A 21,322-nucleotide genomic window follows, 5' to 3' on the forward strand; every position below is an offset into this window, starting at 1 on the left:
GGGTTGCATTTCTTTGTAATTCTGTCCCTCATCCCAGAGAGGGAATGGGAGTGAGTGGGTGCTGCCAGATATGTTAAGCCACACCACCTACCACCTCTCATTTCCTTCCAGCCAGCAGTTGAAGCTGTTATCAGTTTGCATCTTTCTACCTGTCCTAAGCCTCAGCCATGCAGTCCCTGGCCCCTTCTGTCAATGTGTGGTTGCAAGGTCATCTTCTGGTCCTCCCTGGACATCCTAGGACTTTGGGATTTCTTATCCTTCTGCTGGCACTTGAATCTTTTAATTTTTCTTCTGGCTGATCCGGCAGACCCAGTTCTCCAGTCTTGTTTGTCCCAGAGTTTACACCAAAGGCTCAGCACTCCTGAGCTCTTATAGGTCTGTGCGTCTGCACATGAGCGCCTCAGAATAGGAGGAACTTGGACCCAATTGTCTGGGGTGTTTTCACTGCCTCGGGAAAGGAGGAAAAGACTGGAGCCCAAGTATCAGAAAGCACCAACTGTCTGCATCATTGTGTGTGTTTAATCACAGTTTGGAGAAGACCTTTACAACTGAAAAAGATCTGAGTTTGGGCTGTGGACTACTCTGCAGAGATTCCACAATATCTCAGGAAGGGGTTTCAGCCTTCCCAAGGGGACACAGCACACAAATTCAAAAGGAACAGAACAGACATAGGAAGACGACGCATTTCCAGAGCACCTATTTGAACAAACTACTGAAAACTACCAGCAGAAGCACCCCTACTCACAGCTGCATTGGCCAGGTCAGGCTTTGACAGTTTATAGCATTTTTGTGATGATGTCGGGAATTTCTTTGTTGCTGGCCTCTTTGTTTACAAAAGAGAGGCACAAAGTCCTTGGGCTCACTGAGCCTCAGGACAAATGAAAACACCTTTCCCAACTGCTCTACTTTTTATTAGCTTTGAATCGTTTCCAGCTGATTTTTTCACCCACTCATTCTCATACCAGTATTTCACTGTTTTTTAACACACATCTTTTTCCCTTTGGTCTGCAGCCCCTGCTCTGCTCACTCTCAGCATTCCTCTGCAGTTTGGACTTCTCTTATTTTCTCTTCCTATAGGTAGTGATCTTCTCTTTAATACCTCTCTTGGATTTTGCCAGGCTGAAGAGTTCAGTTCAGCCCAAGACCTCCCTAGCCATGCTAGGTCCTACTCCCGTAACATGCTCCGGTTTCATTTCTTATTTTTGCAGACTTGTACTTCCTGGGGCAATATCCTTTCTCATCCCTATCTTCAGTGCACCAGTAGTGCAGCATCCACCACAGCCTTAACATTCCCATTCGGAGCAACAAGTGATATTTATCTAATGACTTTTCAAACTCATTTTTCCAGTGCCATGCTTACTCTGGCTTCAGGCCCTCTTCTTGCAAAACATCAACATGCCACAAGGATGTGCACTCTGCAAGTGATGGGAGAGAGGGGACAGCAAACTCTACAGCTCACCTTCTTCCTCTGTTGAGCAAGAAAATAATGTCCATTTTCCCTCCACCTATGAATGGCCCGAACTGCTCTGCACTACCCTTCCAAATGGTTTTCCGTTGCTTATTCTAGTGGAAACCTACACTGGGTTGGGGAAAGTCCTGGATCACAGACTCTGCAAGTTTTCTTCATGTGTATGAGGAATTTTCTTTCCTTCTCTCCTGGCTGGAGAGGTGCTTCCTGCCCAGCTCAGCATCATATTAGCTCCAGCCTTCACAATAAAGGCATTTCCAAAATTTAGTAACATATTTGCTTGTAGAAGGTGGTCCCTTACACCTGAAACCCCAATAAAATACATTTTAATGAAGCTAAAGTAGCTAATTTTCCCCACTTCTGTGCAAAAAGGCTGCATTTACATTGTCAGAGGAAGGTCTCCTGCACTATCCCCAGGACACTGCTGGACAGCCGAGGTGCCTTTGGGGCTGTCACGTAGAACACGGGGCCTGGGTGCAGAGGGAGTTTTGTTTGCTCTGCCTTTTCCTGGAACAGCTCTCCATTTCACAACCCAGTGACAGGATCAGACGGCGGCACAGAGCAGAGGGTCACCTTCTGGCATGGATTCACACAAAGCCCAAGCCAATGCCCTGTGGCCTGGGGGCAGAGGAAGAGGAAGGCTAGCCAGGCAGGGAAAAGCACAGGGCAAAGGAGGGAACAGGAGGAGGGTTTGCTGCTGAAATGCCCATCACTCCCAACCCTGGGCATCTGCCTCGATCCCTCTCCATCCCTCCTAGTCAGCCAGCAGGACACAGAGCTCAGCTGCTGTCTCTCACCAGGACTTTCTGCTCCAGCTTCCAGCCCATGGCCAACCTGTGAAGATGGGGATGCCAAGTGGTCTCCATCCCTCCCCCAGGTACCCCTGGGGCAGAAACCAACCCACCTGCTCCGGAGCCAAGAGCGTGGGGATCCTCCTCCTGATGGTGTGCCTTTGGGGTGAGTGGTGTTTGCCTTTGCTTCTGATCCCAGGTGCCCCTCTGCTACGTGTGCTCCTCCAGTGTATTCATTTGGTGCTTTGTGGAGGACGGCTTGGTCTGGCCAAGGGTCCTGGGTTTCATTCATCAGTCTGGGGCAGGAAGGAATGGCTTGTGATTGTTTTGGAGGCAGAAGAAAAGTCTTTATGTGCAGCTATCCCTGCAGACTGCTCTCAAAGTCATGTATTGCCTATTTACTGCTACACATGTGGTTTTGCCACATAAATGAAGACTTGGGACTTAAGAGTGGAGAGAATCATGCTGAGTTTTGCCTCCTGAAGCTGTACCATAACTATGCATGCTCTTCTGCTCTGCTTAACCTTGTCTTATTCCGGACCTTGTGTGGCAAATTTATGGTATTGCAGGGTGGAGAGGGCCTGGACAAACTCAACGCCCCTGTACACAGCAAAAAGGGGCAGCTCCTTGTAAGATGAGGGGGTGACAAGTAGGGACCACAGACCTCAATTGCCAGGACAAGGCTGGGTGCACTCTGCCAAGCTGTGGTTTGTCCACCCAGGCACGGGCAGTCAACGCACCTGAGACTGCCCACAGTAAAAATGAAATTTCATACAAAGGCTCCCTACCGAAGGTAGTGCTTTCAGGAAACATGCCAAGAAGCTCTGCTAAGTCTCAGCTATGGGGTTGATCTGTTATTGCTTATCAATGGGTAACTCTTGGTAAAAATGAAGAAAATGAGCAAAAGGCCTTTAAGACTGCTTTTAGCCTGGGGTAGGAGAGCTTGCAAACTGAGAAGTGAATGCATGCCGCGCACCTGGTTCAGACTCATCTTAAATTTTAATAATATAATAATCTTAATTTTTAGGGTTGTCTTTGCAAAGATATTTTCATGCTCCCCAGGGCACATCCCTTATAAATAAGAGAGTTGAGCTACTGAAACCTGCATGCAGAGTGCCAGCTTGTCCCCTTTGGCAATGCTACAGCTACCCAGACCTTGCTTGGACCTGGGAATGACTCAAGGATTTAATTTCACAGATTTCACAGAATTTCTAGGTTGGAAGAGACCTCAAGATCATCGAGTCCAACCTCTAACCTAACACTAACAGTCCCCACTAAACCATATCCCTAAGCTCTACATCTAAACGTCTTTTGAAGACTTCCAGGGATGGTGACTCCAATTTGTAAACTGTTTCTTCCTCTTTCTGGCCTCAGTGACTTCCTGAGTGCTGTATCTGATCCTTTGCTTATCATCTGGGGAAATCCTTGCAGCTTACAGACCAAGGGTGTCAGGCCATCACTGAATGTCCTAACTCAGGCTTGTGATGTATCTTTTGGAGAGTGACAGGCCCCCACAGAAGGCAGGTCCCATTTTGGGTGGGCAGTGTTGCCTATTGCTCTGCACTGGTATTAAAAGGAGAAGAGGAGGAAAAAGCGTTTAGCTGCTCAACTTTAAGTATCTTTGGAGCATGGGGCACCTGGCTTAGGGAGCACATAGACACCAGCTCCTGACAGAACTTATGGGAGCAGCAAAACTGCTGGACGTCAGCACAGATCAGTGCCTGAACACTTTGGAAATCATTATCTGCAGTCAAAAAGGTATTTACAGAATGCAAACACAGTCCTCTTGAGCATTTTTTATGTGGACCTGGTTAGGAACTTGCAGCTAACTTATGGCTCCTTTCTGCACAGTCTCCACTTTTTTTAGTGCTCTTGCTAAGTGTATGTGAGGGGCTGGAGGCAATCTTATGCTGTAGATCCTGTAAACTGTGAAGACCTTCCCATAGCTGAATCACTTTTCCACTTCTCTCAACTCTCTGTGTAGTTATACCACACAAAGTTACTCTATGGTGAAACTATATCTTTGTTACCGACAAACAAGCATTTGCCTGTCTTTTTACATGAGTGAGAAAAAGACTCCTAGGGTGTCGGATCCACGTTGACATTAGGATTATTTAATTCAGGCATTTAGATACAAACATGAGACTCAGCTGCCTAAAAACAGACACCCAGGACCATCTGAGATGCTTCAGGACATGTAGAATCGTAGGGTATACCAAGTTGTAAGGGACCCACAAGGATCATTGAGTCCAACTCCTGACTCCATGCAGGGCAACCTAAGAATTAAACCATATACTTAAGAGTGTTGTTAAAAGGCTTCCTGACCTCCAGCAGGCTTGGGGATCTCCCTGGGGAGCTGGTTCCAGGGCCTGACCAGGCTTTCAGTGAAGATCTGATCTCCTAGCTGAACCTAGAAGTTCATGGAGGCAGCTCCATGACATTCCCTCAGGTCCTACTGCTGGTCACTAGCAAGAGACTAGCTTCTGCTCTCCCTCATGAGGAAGATGTAGGCTGCAATGGGGTCTTCTCTAAGCTGATGCTAAGTGTAGGATGTTCAGCTACTTCTCTGAAACCCTTTCTGAACAGCAGATAGGGGACAGCAGGCATCTCAAACGCATAAAGAGTTGAACCCCATCTACTCTTAGGATGTCACCTCCTTCTCCTTCTCCTCCTCCTGGCTCTGCAGGCACAGCCTCCCCAGATCCAGAGGGGCTTCGTCTGGTGGACGGCCCCGGCCGCTGCGCTGGGCGAGTGGAGGTGCTCCACAATGGGACATGGGGGACAGTGTGCGATGACAACTGGAGCGTCCATGAGGGACAGGTCGTGTGCCGCCAGCTGGGCTGTGGGACGGTGCTGTCCGTCTCAAAGGGGGCTCGGCACGGAGAAGGCATGGGCCAGATCTGGCTGGACGATGTGAACTGCACGGGGACGGAGGCTGCCCTCTCTGAATGCCAGTCCAGGCCATGGGGACAGCACAACTGCCACCACGTGGAAGATGCCAGCGTTGAGTGCTCAGGTAGTCCCAGTGCCCCACCGTGCAGCACCTCTGGGTCTGTCCCCCATGCACAGCCACCCTACAACTGATCCTCTCGGGGTGTTTGCAGACTCCAGGACCTCGGAGTTGGGCACGCTGCAGCTGCTCAATGGCCCCAACCGCTGCGCGGGGAGAGTGGAGGTGCTCCATGACCACATGTGGGGCACTGTCTGCGATGATGGCTGGGACCTCATGGATGCCACTGTGGTGTGCCGGCAGCTGGGCTGCGGGACGGCGCTGATGGCCACCAAGGGGGCTCACTATGGGAGAGGCCAGGACCCCATCTGGTTGGATGAGGTGAACTGCACGGGCACAGAGGCCACCATCTTCGACTGCAAGGCCCGTGCATGGGGGGTCAACAACTGCTACCACGGCGAGGATGCTGGTGTGGTGTGTTCAGGTAACTCTTGCTTAGACCTTCCAACACAGAAGGCTAAAAGTCAGCACCCTAAAATACTTGTAGGGGTTTTGAAAGGGGTGTCTGGAATGCTCAGAAGCACTGGGGGCATGAGGTGCATCTTGGAGTGCTCTCCTGCAGCATCCCTTTGCAGAGCTGGAGAGCACTTGCAGCATGCAGGCAGGCAAGTTGCAATGAAAAGACTTCTCCCACCTTTGCAGCCATGTGTCCAGTGCTGAGCTGCAAGACAAGTGAGCTGTCTGGGCTTCCCCTCTCACTGGATTCAGATGACCATTTGCAGTCACACGCAGGAGTTACCAAGCACCTGCACCAAGATCTATTGGTCTTGGGGACTATAGGCTAGTCAGCAAAAACCTTGCAAAGTTTTCTGCAGCTATAACTCACCCCAGCAAATCATAGAATCAGAGAATGGTTTGGGCTGGAAGGGACCCTTAAACATCACCTAGTCCAACATCCTTGTCATGGGTAGGGACATTTTTCAATAGATCAGCCTGCTCAGAGTTCCATCCAACCTGACTTTGAACACTTCCAATGGTGGTATATCCCATCTGTTGGCTTTTCTGGCCCACGTGTGCACACAGCTGGCTCGTATCCACTTTTCTTCCACCACTGTCCCAAAGTTCTTCTCTACAGAGCTTGCACGTGGCCTTGTTGAACTTCATGAGGTTTGCAGTTCCTGCCCATCCAGGTCTGTCTCACCCGTTACCTGAGTGTCAGAGGTGTTGAAGGAGGTTTTAGCGCACGTGCACTAGAGGATGCCCAGCTCTGTCAGGGAGGAGCAGGAGCAGCTATGGCTCTGTCCTGTTTTTTGCAGCCTCAGGAGTGTCCATCTCAGCGGAGCTCCGCCTGGCCAACGGTACAACGCACTGCAATGGAAGGGTCGAGGTCTTCCACAATGCCACCTGGGCAGCACTCTGCGATGACGGCTGGGGGCTGGCTGAGGCCCAAGTGGTGTGCAGGCAGCTGGGCTGTGGGACAGCGCTGTTGGCTCCCGGTGGGTCTCATTTTGGGCAAGGATCAGGACAGATGTGGCCGGGCAGTGTGAACTGCACGGGAGCAGAAACTGCCCTCTTTGCTTGCAAGATGAGACCCTGGAGCAACAGCACGCATCATCCTCGGACATCAGCTGGCGTGGTATGTGCAGGTAACCACCTTGGGAATGGCATGGGGGGAGAGATACTTGGCTCATCACCTTAATTTCTGCAACAAGCTTAGATAATATGGCCTCTTTGTGGCTGCCCTGTTGCCAGGGGGCGTTTGGGGTTGGACATAGTTGGGCTGGTCACCTTGAAGGGTTGATGAGAATGGTAGAGTTGCAATGGGATATTTCAAGTTTTGGCCCCTCTGCCATAAGTTTCTGGAGCCATGAGTCTCAAACATCTGGCTGGGCAGACCCTTTTCATGGTCATTAAATGAACCTAAGGTCATGAGCTTGAGGTCATTAAATGAAATGCTCAGCTCCAGTGGCAGGACAGACTTCTCATGCTGCAGAAAGAGACCACTTGTGGGTATGGTTTTGCCTTCTCTTCTTTATGCTCTTTTATTTAACTCAGAGGGTGACCAGGTCCGGCTGGTGAACTACGGGAGCCGCTGCGCTGGAAGGGTTGAGATCTTTCACAACAAGCAGTGGGGAACTGTGTGTGATGACAACTGGGATTTGCTGGATGCCAACGTGGTGTGCAGGCAGCTGGGCTGTGGGAGAGCCCTCTCAGCCCCTGGATGGGCTCAGTTTGGGCAAGGGACTGGCGTCATCTGGCTGGATGAGACGAATTGCACGGGGTTTGAGTATGCCCTGTCTACCTGCTGGGCCAGGCAGTGGGGCATCAATAATTGCTACCATGGGGAAGACGCTGGTGTGGTGTGCTCAGGTGAGCACTGCTCCTTCTACGTCTCTCTATGTGTCCCCTGGAGCAAGGAGGATTGGTGGGAGGTGCCAGGACAGATGGTTTATGCCCCTTGTAAGGCTGAGCTGGGACCCAGAGTCAGCATCAGCAGTCAGTGTGGTTTTCCTGGACTTGCCCTATAGCTGGTGAATGAAAGAGGTCCCTTCTGAAGTGTTTATTTAGGATGGTGGGAGGAATTCCTGCAGGGAACCCTATTTCTCCCCATAAACTCCCCAGGCTGACCAACTCCAACAGCAGGAAGACCGATATATTAGGGGCAAAGCTAGTGAAAGCAACCAAGATTTTCTTGAATGAAATGGGTCTGGGGTCTTGTGCAGTACAGGAGCAGTGCAGGCCATGGGAGGGGTTTTGGGTTGCAGTGAGAAGCCCTCCTGTTCCCACCTCCTCCATGCATTTTGATGGCTGGAAGAGGGACCAGGAGCTTAATTCTGACAGGATGAGCATGGGTGAAAATCTGTAGCCGTTAGAAGGGATGTATAACTCCCTTGGATGTTTGCAGATGCGCTCATCCCCGAGCCCGCTCGTCTCCGACTGGTGAACGGCTTTCACCGCTGTGCTGGCCGAGTGGAGGTGTTTCAGGATGAGGAGTGGGGAGCTGTGTGTGACCATGGATGGGATAAGAAGGATGCCGAGGTCGTGTGCCGGCAGCTGGGCTGTGGGACAGCGCTGTCAGCCTCGGGGGAAATTCACGTGGGTGCTGGATCTCTCCACACGTGGCTGGACAACGTGAGCTGCGAGGGGACTGAACAATCCCTCATGAAATGCAGGGCAAGCCCATTGGGAAAAAGCAGCTGCAGCCATGGGAAATACGCCAACGTGGTGTGCTCAGGTGGGTTTCAGTGTGCAGTAGCACTTCTCCCACTGGGAGTGGGTTAGGATGCTGGGATGCTCTGCTATAGCCAGGTCCTCTCTCCCCTGACCCAGCAGGTGCAAGGTGCCTGCTTTATCCCATGCTGTTGGACCAAATGCTCTCAGATCCTTTGAGAGGTATCTCCAAAGGAGTATGAGGTGGTGTGGGTTCAGAAGCAACATAACCATGATGCTCTGTGCAGCACTGCATGTAAAAATGAAGGGTCCCTCATCCTCCTGCATGGACCATGGATGGTTTTGCAGGGGCTGCTCTGAGTTTCTTGTCTCCTCGCAGGCTCTGCTGTTTCCAGCCTTGCCCCAGTCCGGCTGGTGGACGGCCCAGGCCGTTGTGCTGGGAGAGTGGAAGTGTTCCACAACGAGCAATGGGGAACCGTGTGTGATGACAGCTGGGAGTTCCCAGATGCTGCGGTGGTGTGCCGGCAGCTGGACTGTGGGGTGGTTATTTCGGCCCCACGGAGGGCTTACTTTGGCCAGGGACAGGGCCCCATCTGGCTGGACGACGTGAACTGCACGGGGACGGAGGCTGCTCTTTCTGAATGCAAGCTCAAGGGATGGGCTGTCCACAGCTGTGATCATGATGAAGATGCCAGCGTGGTGTGCTCAGGTAACCGCCACACATCACAGCACTGGGAGCACCACGGCAAGCATTACTGAGGCTTGGCTCGGTGTCTTCATGTGGTTGTAAGGGTTTGGGGTACAGGAACAGTTTGCAGCCAGCCTGGAGACCCTTGCCTTTGAAACCAGCTCCTCATGGTCCATCTTGGTGGCTTAGAATAGCACCTAGACATTAAAGCCCAGGAAAAATAAATGGCTTGCTCATTTGCATTATTGTCACAATAACAAGGCCCCTGGCATGCTTTTAACTGATGTTATTCACAAATCCTGGCAGTTAGCATGGGCCAGAGACCATTCCTAATAGTCTGGACTATGTTGGACTATAGTCCATTCTAATCAAGCCTTGGGTAACAATCTCTTCATTTATTTTTTATTTTTTATTTATTTATTTATTTATTTTTATTTATTTATATTTCCCCCCTCCCCCCAGCCATTTTTCATCACATCTGAAAATCCGGCACTGTCTCTTGCTGTGAGAGCATTCTCAACCCTCAAAGCTGCTCAGCCTCGTGTGTAAAGCTGTTTGCTGTCAGACCAAGGCTTTGGTGAGCAGAAGGTGCCTCCTTACATATTTATGCCTTTTGGTGTTGCAGGATCAGGCATTTCCGACCTCGGAGAGCTCCGCCTTGTGAATGGCTCAGACAAATGCTCGGGGAGACTTGAGGTTTTTCATGACCAGCGCTGGGGGACTGTCTGTGCTGATGGCTGGGACCTGGCCGAAGCCCATGTGGTGTGCAGACAGCTGGGCTGTGGGGCAGCACGCTCGGCCACGGACTCGCCCCAGTTTGGGAAAGGACCTGACCTGCTCTGGGTGGATGCTGTGCAGTGCACTGGGACGGAGCGAGCCCTCTTCGAATGCAAGGTCAAGCTCTGGGGAGCCCAGAACTGCAAGTCTAGGGGATATGCAGGTGTCGTGTGCTCTGTGGCCGTAGGTCAGTGTGGGTGAGTCAGGTACCAGTCCTCCCCCTGGGGAGGTTGTGCCACTTCTTGTCTGCATATTCACTCTTTCCAGCTCCTCCTTGTCTTGGCTTAACCACTGCTTGTTTCTATGGTCCCTCCAGAGAGCACAAAACCTTTTCCTTTTAGAGGTCTGCCAGTACTTGGCTTATGGCAGGAAAAGTGCTTGGAAATCCCATACCAAGGATTCCCTGAAACCTCAAGCCTGTAAGAGCCTGATTTTATGATGTAGGCATTCTCTAAGGGACCATCACACACCAAAAGCTCTGATGCTGTAGGGCAGGGAGTTATTCTGCCTGTATTTTTTTAATCACTGCTCTTCAGCCATGCTACCTTACAGCCACTAGTCCCTGGGGAATCCCTTCCCTTTGCCTTATTCAAGTATGTGTGCACTGGGTGCCTTGTTGCCTGGTCGTCCCCGTGAGAATAATCACATCATGGACCCACCCCCCTAATAATTAATGCCTTCACCTCCTCTCCCACGCAGCATGCTCACTCCTGAGAAAAAATGAGGCATCAGAAGTGAATGCTGCAGGGAGAGGGATGCTCTTAGGCCAGATAGTATCATTACTGGGACTTATTCTCATGCCAATTCTCTTTCCAGATGCAGACCTGGGCAGCCCAGAAGCCCTGCGGTTGGTGAATGGTCCCAACCGCTGCTCAGGGCGGGTGGAGGTGTTCCACAGCTGGCAGTGGGGCACCATCTGTGATGACGGCTGGGACCTGAACGATGCCAAAGTGGTGTGCCGGCAGCTGGGCTGTGGGACAGCGGTGTCAGCCCAAGGGTTATCTTCCTTTGGGCAAGGGTCTGGCCCCATCTGGCTAGAGGGGGTGAGATGTCTTGGGACAGAAGCAACACTTGCTGAATGCCCCTTCAAGCCCTGGGGACTCCACACATGTAGCCATATGGAAGATGCCAGTGTTGTGTGCTCAGGTAATCCTCATTGCATGCTTTTTCTGCAGATGGGTCAAGTCCTGTCCTGCAAGCTGCAGGCTGGGAACAGTTCGGGAACAAATAAATCTGGTGTCCAGAATTTTCCATTTCAGTAGAAACCACATTAAAGAACAGAGCTATCAGACACATAGAGAAATATGGACATGGACATGGGGGAAAAAGAGCATGGTGTAAGACACACCTCAGTGTCTGGAGATGTCCAAGGGTGTCCAAGGTATTTTCATGGGGCAAAGCACCTGTAGCCTTCTTGGAGTGGAAGCTGAGGGGTACAAGGATGCTGCCTGAGTGGCAGCAGATGCAACTGCACCATGCCCAGGGGTAGGACAGGCAAAGCGGATTGTGCTGCCAGTGCTTCTAAATGCTAGGTCATGCAGATAAATATGGAAAGATGCACCAGAACAAGCCTTTGCAATGCAGTGCACACACTGGCAGCTTTGAGCCAGCTACTACCAATCTAGCTTTTGTCTTGGAAGAGAAACCTCCAGAGACAGATCAATGTGGTGATCAGCAGTCAGGAAAGCACAGGATCAAACAAACAAATAAAAAACCATCCTTTGCCATGTGCAAGCAGGCTGCAGCAACGCCATCTACACCCACTGCTGGGATGCTCATCCTTCGCCAGCCCTGCAGATGCCGAGACATACAAGTGGGAACTCATAATGCCCATTTCTCTGTGTTTTTCAGGCTCAGGGATCTCCACAACCACCACGCTTCGGCTGGTGGGTGGTTTGAACAAGTGCATCGGGAGGGTCGAGATGTTTTATAACAACGAGTGGGGGACAGTCTGTGATGACAGCTGGGACATGAGCGATGCCATGGTGGTGTGCCGGCAGCTGGGCTGCGGGACGGCTCTTTCAGCCCCAGGATCGGCTCGGTTTGGGTGGGGATCCGGTCGCATCTGGCTGGATGAAGTCAACTGCACAGGGGAAGAAAATGACATCTCCCAGTGCAAAGCAAAGACTTGGGGTGTCCACAACTGCCACCATGGGGAAGATGCCGGCGTGGTGTGCTCAGGTGAGACGTGGGCTGGGGTGGGCAGGAGGCAGGCTTACAGCTGGACTCGTGACCAGAGCTCCTGCACACTTGGGACAGGGAGCAGGGCTTGTAAGAAGGACGGAGAAAGATATTTCACCAGGGCTTTGAGCGACCTGCTCCACTGAAAGATGTCCCTGCCCATGTCAGGGCATTGGAGTAGATGATGTTTAGGGGTCTCCTCTAACCCAAACCATTCTATAGGTTTGTGACTCTCCCCAGAGGAGATGTTGGGGTGCAGTGGAGGCAGGTTTAGGCTCCTTTTGCGGACCAATCCCATTTGCATCTCTTGGATCCTGTGTGCAGCACCCCTAAGCCAAATTTCACACCTGGTGTTTATTCCTTTGGCTATTCATCAGTGCCTAGCCATAGAAATCTTTTTTATATCCTGAATGTTATTTGTGTCCCAACACAGGTCCTATGTAGGATGCAGTCAGTGAATGAGATGGGGTGGGACAGAGGGAGGTGCTCTGCAATGATGCTTGTGTGAATTTCCCCGGCATCTCTACAAATGCAGGAAACTCGAGCTCAGCTGAACTGCGGCTGGTGAACGGCCCCAGCCGCTGCACCGGGAGAGTGGAGGTGCTGCACGATGGGCTGTGGGGGACGGTGTGTGACGATGGCTGGGACCTGAACGATGGCAAAGTGGTGTGCCGGCAGCTGGGCTGTGGGGTGGTGCTGTCAGCCCCTGGCAGGGCTCGCTTCGGGCAAGGCACCGGGCACATCTGGCTGGATGACGTGAACTGTGTTGGGACTGAGAACACCCTTTCCCACTGCCGAGCCAGCCCCTGGGGGCGGAATAACTGCAACCACAGAGAAGACGCCAGCGTGGTGTGCTCAGGTAAGCTGCACTCCTGCAACGTGGCGCATCATGGGGGACAGTGCTACGTTTGGGTGTCCCGGAGTCAATACATGAACTCTGCGATCTTGGAATCAATGTAAGGGCTTGGAGTCAACGTAAGGGCTTTCTCCTTCTGAGCTCACACCACTGGATTTCTGGCAATGGATTTAAACTGAGAGGGTAGATGTAAATGCCATAAAATAAATAAATTTTTCATGATGGGGGTAATAAGAAATGGGAGCAGGTTGCCCAGAGGAGTTGTGGATGCTTCATTGTTGGAAGTGTGCAAAGCCAGGTTGGATGGGGCTTTAAGCAACCTTCTCTGGCAAAACATGTTCCTGTCTACAGCAGGGAGGGGTGGATCAGATGAAGTTTAAGGGTCCCTTCCAACCCAAACCATCCTATGATTCTATGATCCCACATCCATGACTGTGACCAGCTCTAAGCCTAGGAAGTAATTAGCCTGAAGCAGAACGTCCCTGTTCCTAAAAGACAGATCCATCCTAAAGGATGGGTCGTATTATTCCCAGCTGAGCAGCACTGACTGCAGCCCAGAGATAGCTTCATCAGCTGCCCTGGAGCAAACTGCACAAGAGAAACTTTCTCTGCCTGAAAAAACAAACAACAACTACTAGGATAGGAATAACAGAGGTATGAACTGGCATGAATTTCTCCAAGGGCTTACCCCTGATTGTGTTTTCAGAGCCGGACACCTCAAAATCCTCCTTACTGCGTCTGGTGAATGGCCCCAACCGCTGCACCGGGAGAGTGGAGGTGTTTCATGACGGGCAGTGGGGGACGGTGTGTGACGACGGCTGGGACCTGCGGGCTGCCACCGTGGTGTGCCGGCAGCTGGGCTGTGGCAGGGCTGAGTCTGCCCCCAGCGGGGCTCGATATGGGCAAGGCACAGGGCACATCTGGCTGGATGACGTGAACTGTGCCGGGACTGAGGACACCCTTGCCCACTGCCAAGCCAGACCCTGGGGACAGAATAATTGCAACCACGGTGAAGATGCCGGTGTGGTGTGCTCAGGTCAGTAAAATTCTGCAATGAGAGGCATTGCAGGGGCCAGGGTGGGTGTAGGGGGTCTGTTCTGCACCTTACTGCCATTAGGGTGATGCTGCAGTGGGCTGGCGCTGGATTTCTCTGGTTTTGGGCTTCAGCCGAGGGGCAGACTCCATTTAGCTGAACAGAGTGGCCTGCACCAGGACAGAAAACGCCCTTTTCTGAATGCCTGGTGAATGATTCCACAGCCACCTGGATGATGCTGGTGTGGTGTGCTCAGGCGAGCTGTGGCTGCCCTGTTGCTGGAGGCCGGAGGGTGTGGGACTTGCCCCGGGAGGGCTGGAGCAGGATGGTGTAGGGAGGGTGCAGTTCATTTGCAGTAGGAAGGACTCTTTCCCCTCTCTGATACCCATAATGATGGAAAAAGGGAGTATCTACGAGAACTCCCCCTCTAAGTGGTCCCTGCACACCCTACAAGACAGCAGGATCTCAGGGGTCACTGGATCACGGAATCATACAAAATATCTAGGGTTGCATGGGACCTGTGGAGGTCATCTGGTCCAACCTGCCCACCCAAACTGAGCCCCTCAGAACAGGCTGCCCAGGAGCAAGTCAGAAGGCTTCAGAAGATCTCCAAGGTGGGAGGCTCCACAGCCTCTGTGGGAAACCTGCTCCAGTGCACGTGATCCCGAAGGATCACCCATTTAACGTGAGGGCACCTGCATCCTACAGACAGGTGGACACCTTGGTCCTGCGGGTGCAGATGTCAGTAAAACATCTAGGAGAGCCTTCCAACCCTCAGCACTTCTGACGCATGGTTTTCTCACCACGTTTTGCAGTGTTGTCAAACGCTGGCACTGCCAACAGGTCAACCATTCGGCTGGTGGACGGCCCTCACCGCTGTTCCGGGAGAGTCGAGGTGTTTCACAACGAGCAGTGGGGCACCGTGTGCGATGACGGCTGGGACCTGAATGATGCCGCAGTGGTGTGCCGGCAGCTGGGCTGCGGGGCAGCCGTGTCGGCCACAGCACATGCTTCCTTTGGACGAGGGATGGATCCCATCTGGCTGGACAGAGTTGCTTGCTCCGGGAGAGAAAGTGCCCTCACCGAATGCAGGGCCAGGCCCTGGGGAATCAATAGCTGCAATCACGAAGAAGATGCCGGTGTTGTGTGCTCAGGTGATGCTCATAACCCCAGACACAGGGATCCAGAAAAGCACGGGTTGGAGTCCCCTGCCCAAAAGCCTTCTCCTCTCTAAACTGACCCCTTTATTCAGTGGGAGGCAGATTTGCTGGGCATGGGGGCTCTTTGCTTTGCAGATGCCCCTGACTCCTCCACCCCCACATCCCAGTAGCCTAGGCCTACCTGATTTCATACAATCATAGAATATTCTGAGTTGGAAGAGACCCATGAGGACCATCAATTCCAGCTCCTGGCTCCACACAAGGAGCTGACCAAATGTTTCTTGGATAGAGAGTCTCGGGGCCGTGGCCACTTCCCTGAGGAGCCTATTCCAGTGCCTGACCACCCTCCCAATGAAGAACTTTCTCCTCATATCCAACCTGAACTTTCCCTGATGAACCTTAAGCCATCCCAATGAGTCCTATTGCTAATCACCAGAGGGAAGAGATCACCTCCCCCTACGCTTCCCATGCGGTTCACACACTGAGGTCACCCCTCAGCCTCCTGTTCTCTAAGCTGAACAAACCAAGTGACCTCAGCTGCTCATAAATCAGGCCCTCTAGTCCTTTCCCCATCTTCGTTGCCCTCCTTTGATCACATTCTAATATTTTTATATCTGTCCCGATCTGATTTCACTTTACCTGGTTGAATGGGATGTTGAGGCTCATTTGTGATTTGGGCTGTGCTGAGACTTTGTAAGACCTATAGGACACCAAGAAGAGGACTCCCCAAGGGAGTAAGGCACCAAGAAAGGGATTTTTTTCTCCTTCTTACAAGGCACTGAGCCAAGAAGCTAACTATAGGGATCCTCTGCTTGCAGACACGAGCATCACAGTGGAGGCACAGGTCCGCCTGGTGAATGGCCCCAACCGCTGCACCGGGAGAGTGGAGGTGCTGCACAACGGGCAGTGGGGGACGGTGTGTGACGACAGCTGGGACCTGCGGGCTGCCACCGTGGTGTGCCGGGAGCTGGGCTGTGGTAGGGCTGAGTCAGCCCCCGTCAGGGCTCACTTTGGGCAAGGCACCGGACGCATCTGGATGGATGATGTGAACTGTGTCGGGACTGAGGACAACCTTGCCCAATGCCAAGCCAGACCCTGGGGACAGAATAATTGCAACCACGCGGAAGATGCCGGCGTGGTGTGCTCAGGTTGGTTAAATTCTGCATCATGGGGGTCAGGGGGGTGTGGGTCTGTCTGGAAGGAGTGAGGTGCAAGGCAGAAACTGAGCCCTGTGCCAGGCTGAAGAAGCCAAGCACCAGCAGATGCTCTGCTCATAGCCAAAAACCCATAGGAATCCCCCATGGCACCAAGTGGAAGCAAGCCTGAGTGTGGGCATTCCTCTGTGTGCTCCCTGGGGGGACACATCCTTCATTCCTTTTCCCTCTTTTCCTTTTTCTTTTTTTTTTTTCTTTTTTATTTCCTCCTTCCTTCCTTCCTTCGTTCCTTCCTTCCTTCCTTCCTTCCTTCCTTCCTTCCTTCCTTCCTTCCTTCCTTCCTTCCTTCCTTATTTTTCCTTTCTTTTTCTTTTTCTTTTTTCTTTTTCTTTTTTTTTCTTCCTGTTGTTTTTTTTTTTTTTGTAATGTCACGAGATGACAATTCCCCCATTCTCTCCTAAACAGCAGGCCACATATTTCTCCTTGCAGACTCCAACACCACGGAGTCTGTGCAGGTCCGGCTGGTGAACGGCCCCAACCGCTGTGCCGGGAGAGTGGAGGTTTTTCACAACGCACAGTGGGGAACTGTGTGTGACGACGGCTGGGACCTGAGTGATGCCAAGGTGGTGTGCCAGCAGCTGGGCTGTGGGACAGCAGTGTCGGCCCCGGGCAAGGCTCATTTTGGACAAGGGGCTGACCCCATCTGGCTGGATGATGTGGAGTGCACGGGCACCGAAGCCAACTTCTCCCATTGCATCCTGAACGGCTGGGGGCTCCACAACTGCAACCACGAGGAAGATGCGGGAGTCGTGTGCTCAGGTGACCCCGGGGGTGATAAAAAATGCTCAGAAATCCCTAGCATCATTCTCCTGCACTGGGATGGAGTCAGCTCTGACACGTGCAGAAGTGTGAGATGATGGGGATGTTCTTGTAAGGGAGCGTTCATGCAAGGGAAGGGCACGGGTAGCACATTGCACATACACCTGGAGCACATGGGCGCACACAGTCCGTGTCTTTGTGTCTCTCCATCCCTGTGCTGCATGTGATGAAGTGAAGGAGCCCACCTCACCCCCTCTGCTCTCCGCTGCAGGCACCAACCCCTTGCAGCTGCGGGTTAAGGATGGTCGGAGCCCCTGCGCCGGGCGCGTGGAGGTGCAGTACAACGCCACCTGGTACAGCATCTGCAGCAGCGGATGGAGCTTGCTGGAGGCAGAGGTGGCCTGCAAGCAGCTGGGCTGTGGGCCGGCACAGTCCGTGCCCACGGGAGCCCATTTCAGCCGGGACCACCACCGTGCCTTCCTGGATGGGCTGAGCTGCCGGGGCACGGAGTCGCTCCTCCTGGAGTGCCAGCGGAGCAAGATCAGCCCAGGGCCGTGCAGGAACGGTGCGACAGCTGGCGTGGTGTGCTCAGAGCCGAAAGGTGAGTGCCCAGAACTTCCTATGGGAACTGGCAGTGTGGGGTGAGAGGCAAGGCTCACGGTGAGGATAAAGTGGAAAGGCAGTGCCCTCCACACTGCATCTCGTGGGACTGAGCTGCTTCTGCACAGAGGTCTGCCTACAAGGAGGGAGAGTTTAATGGTTTTGGGCCCAGAATGGTGTATGCAACCCTGGCGTGGCTATTTCAGTGCAAAAGGGGAGATATAAAGGTTGGGGCATGTATTTGCCTAAGCAAGCTCCCAAAGGCCTTCCTTGGTGGATATTGCTTGTTGTCTACATGCAGTGAACTCAGTATCACTGTTGGGCGTATCAGAGATGTTTGTATGATCTTAGAATAAGCCAGCATCTGCCATTTCCTCTTGAAGCTCTCAACCTTCAAAGACTCTCTGTGCTCTCTTCAGGACCTGCCCCCTTTCCTGAAATATGTTATAACAGAGGTAGGACAATTACGAAGGATTGATGAGGGCCAGAAGTATGCCTTTCTTTTCCTATGCATAGCCTTGTACTCCAAATGCTAAAGGGGACAATGCACCAGGGAGGTGATGGAGCTCTTGTAAGAGCAGGAGTGCAGCAGGGATGAGGAACACAAAAGGTTTCACAAACCCCACAGCTTATCGTATACCTAGGGACGTGATTATCGGTGGGGTATAAACCCTGTTAAGGGTTGCAGCATCCCACAGTCCTCACACAGTGCTGCAGAGACCACAGCGCTGCAGGGCAGTGCAAACTGGTTCAGAAAGGGACCAGTTGTGCTCATGGTGGGAAGCAGAGAATAATTAGCTCTGGCTATTAAAACACAGGTTTTAATACTAAACATAATTAAGGAAAGCTCTGCTCTGTCACCAGCTGAGATGCTGGAGGGACCGGGTCAAGTTTGGTCTGGTTTTCTTCCATCTGCTGCTGGCTGGGAGCAGGATCCTGATCTGGGGGTGCTCTCCCCACAGGCTCTCCATCGTCCTGCTCCGCGCTGGTGGCACTGCTTGCCCTGATGATGATGGCGAGTGGAGTCCTGCTGTGGCTCTACCTGAAAAGGAGGTGCATCGGCACAGACCTAGCTGCAGGTGAGTCCCCTCACCTCATTTCAATGTCCCCATCCCCATACATCAGACCCAGAGATCTGAGGTGATGCAGCACCCAGAGATGGGGTCACCTCAGCTCAGCTTAGGGGATTCCATCGCCCCCAGGCCAGTAAACATTGCGTGTCCTTGTCCCCATCTGCTTTGCAGACCGTGGGCGCCCCAGGGAGCAAGGTGCCTCTGCAACACCTTTCCAGGCTCCAGGAGCCATCTACTACCCGGCCAAAGGAGAGTCTCCCGAGGATGCCGACACGGAGATGACTCAGCTAATGAAGGAAGATGCTGCCCCGTGATGCTGGCACGATTCCTGGTGCAGGAGTGGCCCCTGAGATGGCACAGGCCTCCCCCTGTCCCTTTTCCTCATGCACCTCATTCTTCAGCGCAGGACCTTTCCCCCCAAGCTCCTGTAGACCTGCAGGAAGCCCTACCATGCTTTCCAGGAGACTGCAAAGCAGCAGCTGATGGGCTGGACATTTATAAGTTATCCTTTACTAATGACTTATATAGCCCTAAAACAGCTGCCCAAAGGGATGCCAGTCTTCTGAAGGTTATTTAATCCATTTTGGCACTCTGCAGTCAGCCTAAGGGGTTCTCTGGTGAGACAGAGCTCGATAGTCTGGTGGCCTTGCAGCCTGGCACAGTAGCACAGAACCTGAAACATGAGGAAAACTGCTAATGAATTAAAGGAGAAGCATCCCCATCCATCCCAGGTGTGATGAGCGTGAATGCTATGAGGGATACATGATGCTTTGTACTCATCTGCCATGGAGCCAGCAAGGGCTGCCCAATGCTTCCTGCACTGGGGGGGGCTTCCCCAGACCTTGCAGATACAGGCAAGCCCCCATTTATTGCCCAGCCCAGGTGCAAGAGCTACAAAGCTCACTATTCCTGGCTGCATTAGGCAAAGCATCGGCAGCAGGTCAAGGGAGGTGAGCCTTCCCCTCTGCTCAGCACTGGGGAGGCTGCACCTCGAGTGCTGGGTCCAGTGCTGAGCCCCCCATTCCAAGACAGACATGGAAATGCTGGGGAGAGTCAAGGGAGGGCCACCAAGGTGATCAAGGGAGCACCTCTCCCACAAAGAGAGGCCGAGAGCTTGGAGAAGGGAAGGCTCAGAGGGGATCTTATAAGTGTCCATAAATCCCTGAAGGAAGGGTGCAAAGAAGATGGAGCCAGGCTCTTCTCAAGGGTGCCCAGACACAGAGTGGCAAATGGGACAAAATTCACCTCCAGAGACCATTTGGGAAAACGTCCTGTGGAATAAATTGGCTCAAGGTTAAGCCCAGAATAGTTCATGTAATTACTTCCAAGCAATGGTCTACTGGCTGAGTAGTCCAGAACACTGTCACAGGTGCAGACAGCCTCTAATACAGACATTTATAGTACAAACACTTGAACTAATGCAGACAGGGCCTTTTGTACAACCCTTAGCAACTTCTGCACCTCATGAGATGTTAAATGGGGTGGGGATATCAAGTGGAACTGGGTACAGAGAAGCAGAACGCATGGCAATACCCTGCCTTTTTCAGTCTTGCCAGTTCATAGGCTTGTTGTGCCAGAACATGTCCAGCCCTACCTTCAACTTCCCTGGAGATGAACGACATCCCAAAACTGGGAAATGCATAGATTTGAATTAATGGAAGGTGAAAAATCTGTTTTGCTTCCCTAGTTCCCCACATTTCTCCTTTTTCTCTTGCCACTTCAGAGGGGCTGTTTTCTTTCCTAGTGTTCATCTGTGCTAGTCTGCCTAGCAGCTATAGCTATATAGCTGCCTAGCATCATTTGCAACAGGTTACAAGACATTTGTAGCAAAATAAATATCCACTGCCTTCATTACTTGGCCATATGATGAAAAACAGTGATGATACATGATACCATCATATATATTTCATATATACTCAAAAATATATGAACATGTGTTTCATATATGTACAAAATATGAAAAAGTATGATGAATATATATGAATATATATGACATCTATGAAAAACATGATGAAAACCAGTTTGCAGCAGTGTGCAAATGCCAGCCAGCTACACAGACACGCTATAGGTGCTGCACCTCCAAACACAGTGATCTGTCAAGGAACTGAGTCATGTCAATCAACTGCATCACAAAACAAACTCCATGTCCTCCTTAGACCAAAGCCCTGAAATTAGGAGCAATAAGAAAATAAACTGAAAGACCCCATCCAAGCCTTCTGATGCTCAGCCTCAGCCCAGGTAACCTGTCCTCTAGGTCTTTCATGATAAATCCAGCTCACTGGGTATTGGAACAAAATAGAGATCATCCTTTGGGCCACAGCTGAGAGGGTAGTAGGGGTCTGCAGGACATCCAAGTAGCACAAAACCAGAAGTACTTTCCTCCAGCAGCGAGGCCATACTTTCCCCTAATAATGTCAATGCTAGGCAACACACGACTCCAGCTCATGAGAACACCTTTAATTTGGAGATGGGTGTCTGGTAACAGCTATTCTGTGGAATGAACCACCACAGAGGATCCTTTTCGGCTACCACGACAGCACAGTCCAGCTAGCACCAACCAGTGTCACTTGAGATGCCCTCAGTCAACCCAGACACTCACAG

General features: G+C 51.9%; 1 protein-coding gene across 1 annotated transcript; it reads left to right on the forward strand.

Annotated features, from left to right (window-relative positions):
- Positions 1-2,150: 2,150 nt before the first annotated feature.
- On the forward strand, positions 2,151-19,162 carry LOC101804154 (scavenger receptor cysteine-rich domain-containing protein DMBT1). Its single transcript, XM_072032141.1, has 18 exons — positions 2,151-2,425; positions 4,946-5,275; positions 5,364-5,693; positions 6,526-6,855; positions 7,265-7,579; positions 8,115-8,444; positions 8,760-9,089; positions 9,694-10,032; positions 10,662-10,991; positions 11,697-12,026; positions 12,562-12,885; positions 13,589-13,918; positions 14,731-15,069; positions 15,894-16,223; positions 16,719-17,048; positions 17,320-17,649; positions 18,611-18,727; positions 18,893-19,162. The coding sequence occupies exons 1-18, from the start codon at positions 2,311-2,313 to the stop codon at positions 19,033-19,035; spliced, it is 5,322 nt and encodes a 1,773-aa protein (XP_071888242.1). The 5' UTR covers positions 2,151-2,310; the 3' UTR covers positions 19,036-19,162.
- Positions 19,163-21,322: the final 2,160 nt, after the last annotated feature.

Source organism: Anas platyrhynchos, chromosome 36 (genome assembly GCF_047663525.1).
Source record: "Anas platyrhynchos isolate ZD024472 breed Pekin duck chromosome 36, IASCAAS_PekinDuck_T2T, whole genome shotgun sequence".
Taxonomy (NCBI): domain Eukaryota; kingdom Metazoa; phylum Chordata; class Aves; order Anseriformes; family Anatidae; genus Anas; species Anas platyrhynchos.

Bases quoted from the DNA above. Each gene is read 5' to 3' on its own strand.
- LOC101804154 (XM_072032141.1), top strand. From the start codon at position 2,311: ATGGGGATGCCAAGTGGTCTCCATCCCTCCCCCAGGTACCCCTGGGGC. The intron at 2,426-4,945 runs GTGAGTGGTGTT...CTGGCTCTGCAG, and splicing joins CCTGATGGTGTGCCTTTGGG to GCACAGCCTCCCCAGATCCA. The intron at 10,033-10,661 runs GTCAGTGTGGGT...TTCTCTTTCCAG, and splicing joins CGTGTGCTCTGTGGCCGTAG to ATGCAGACCTGGGCAGCCCA.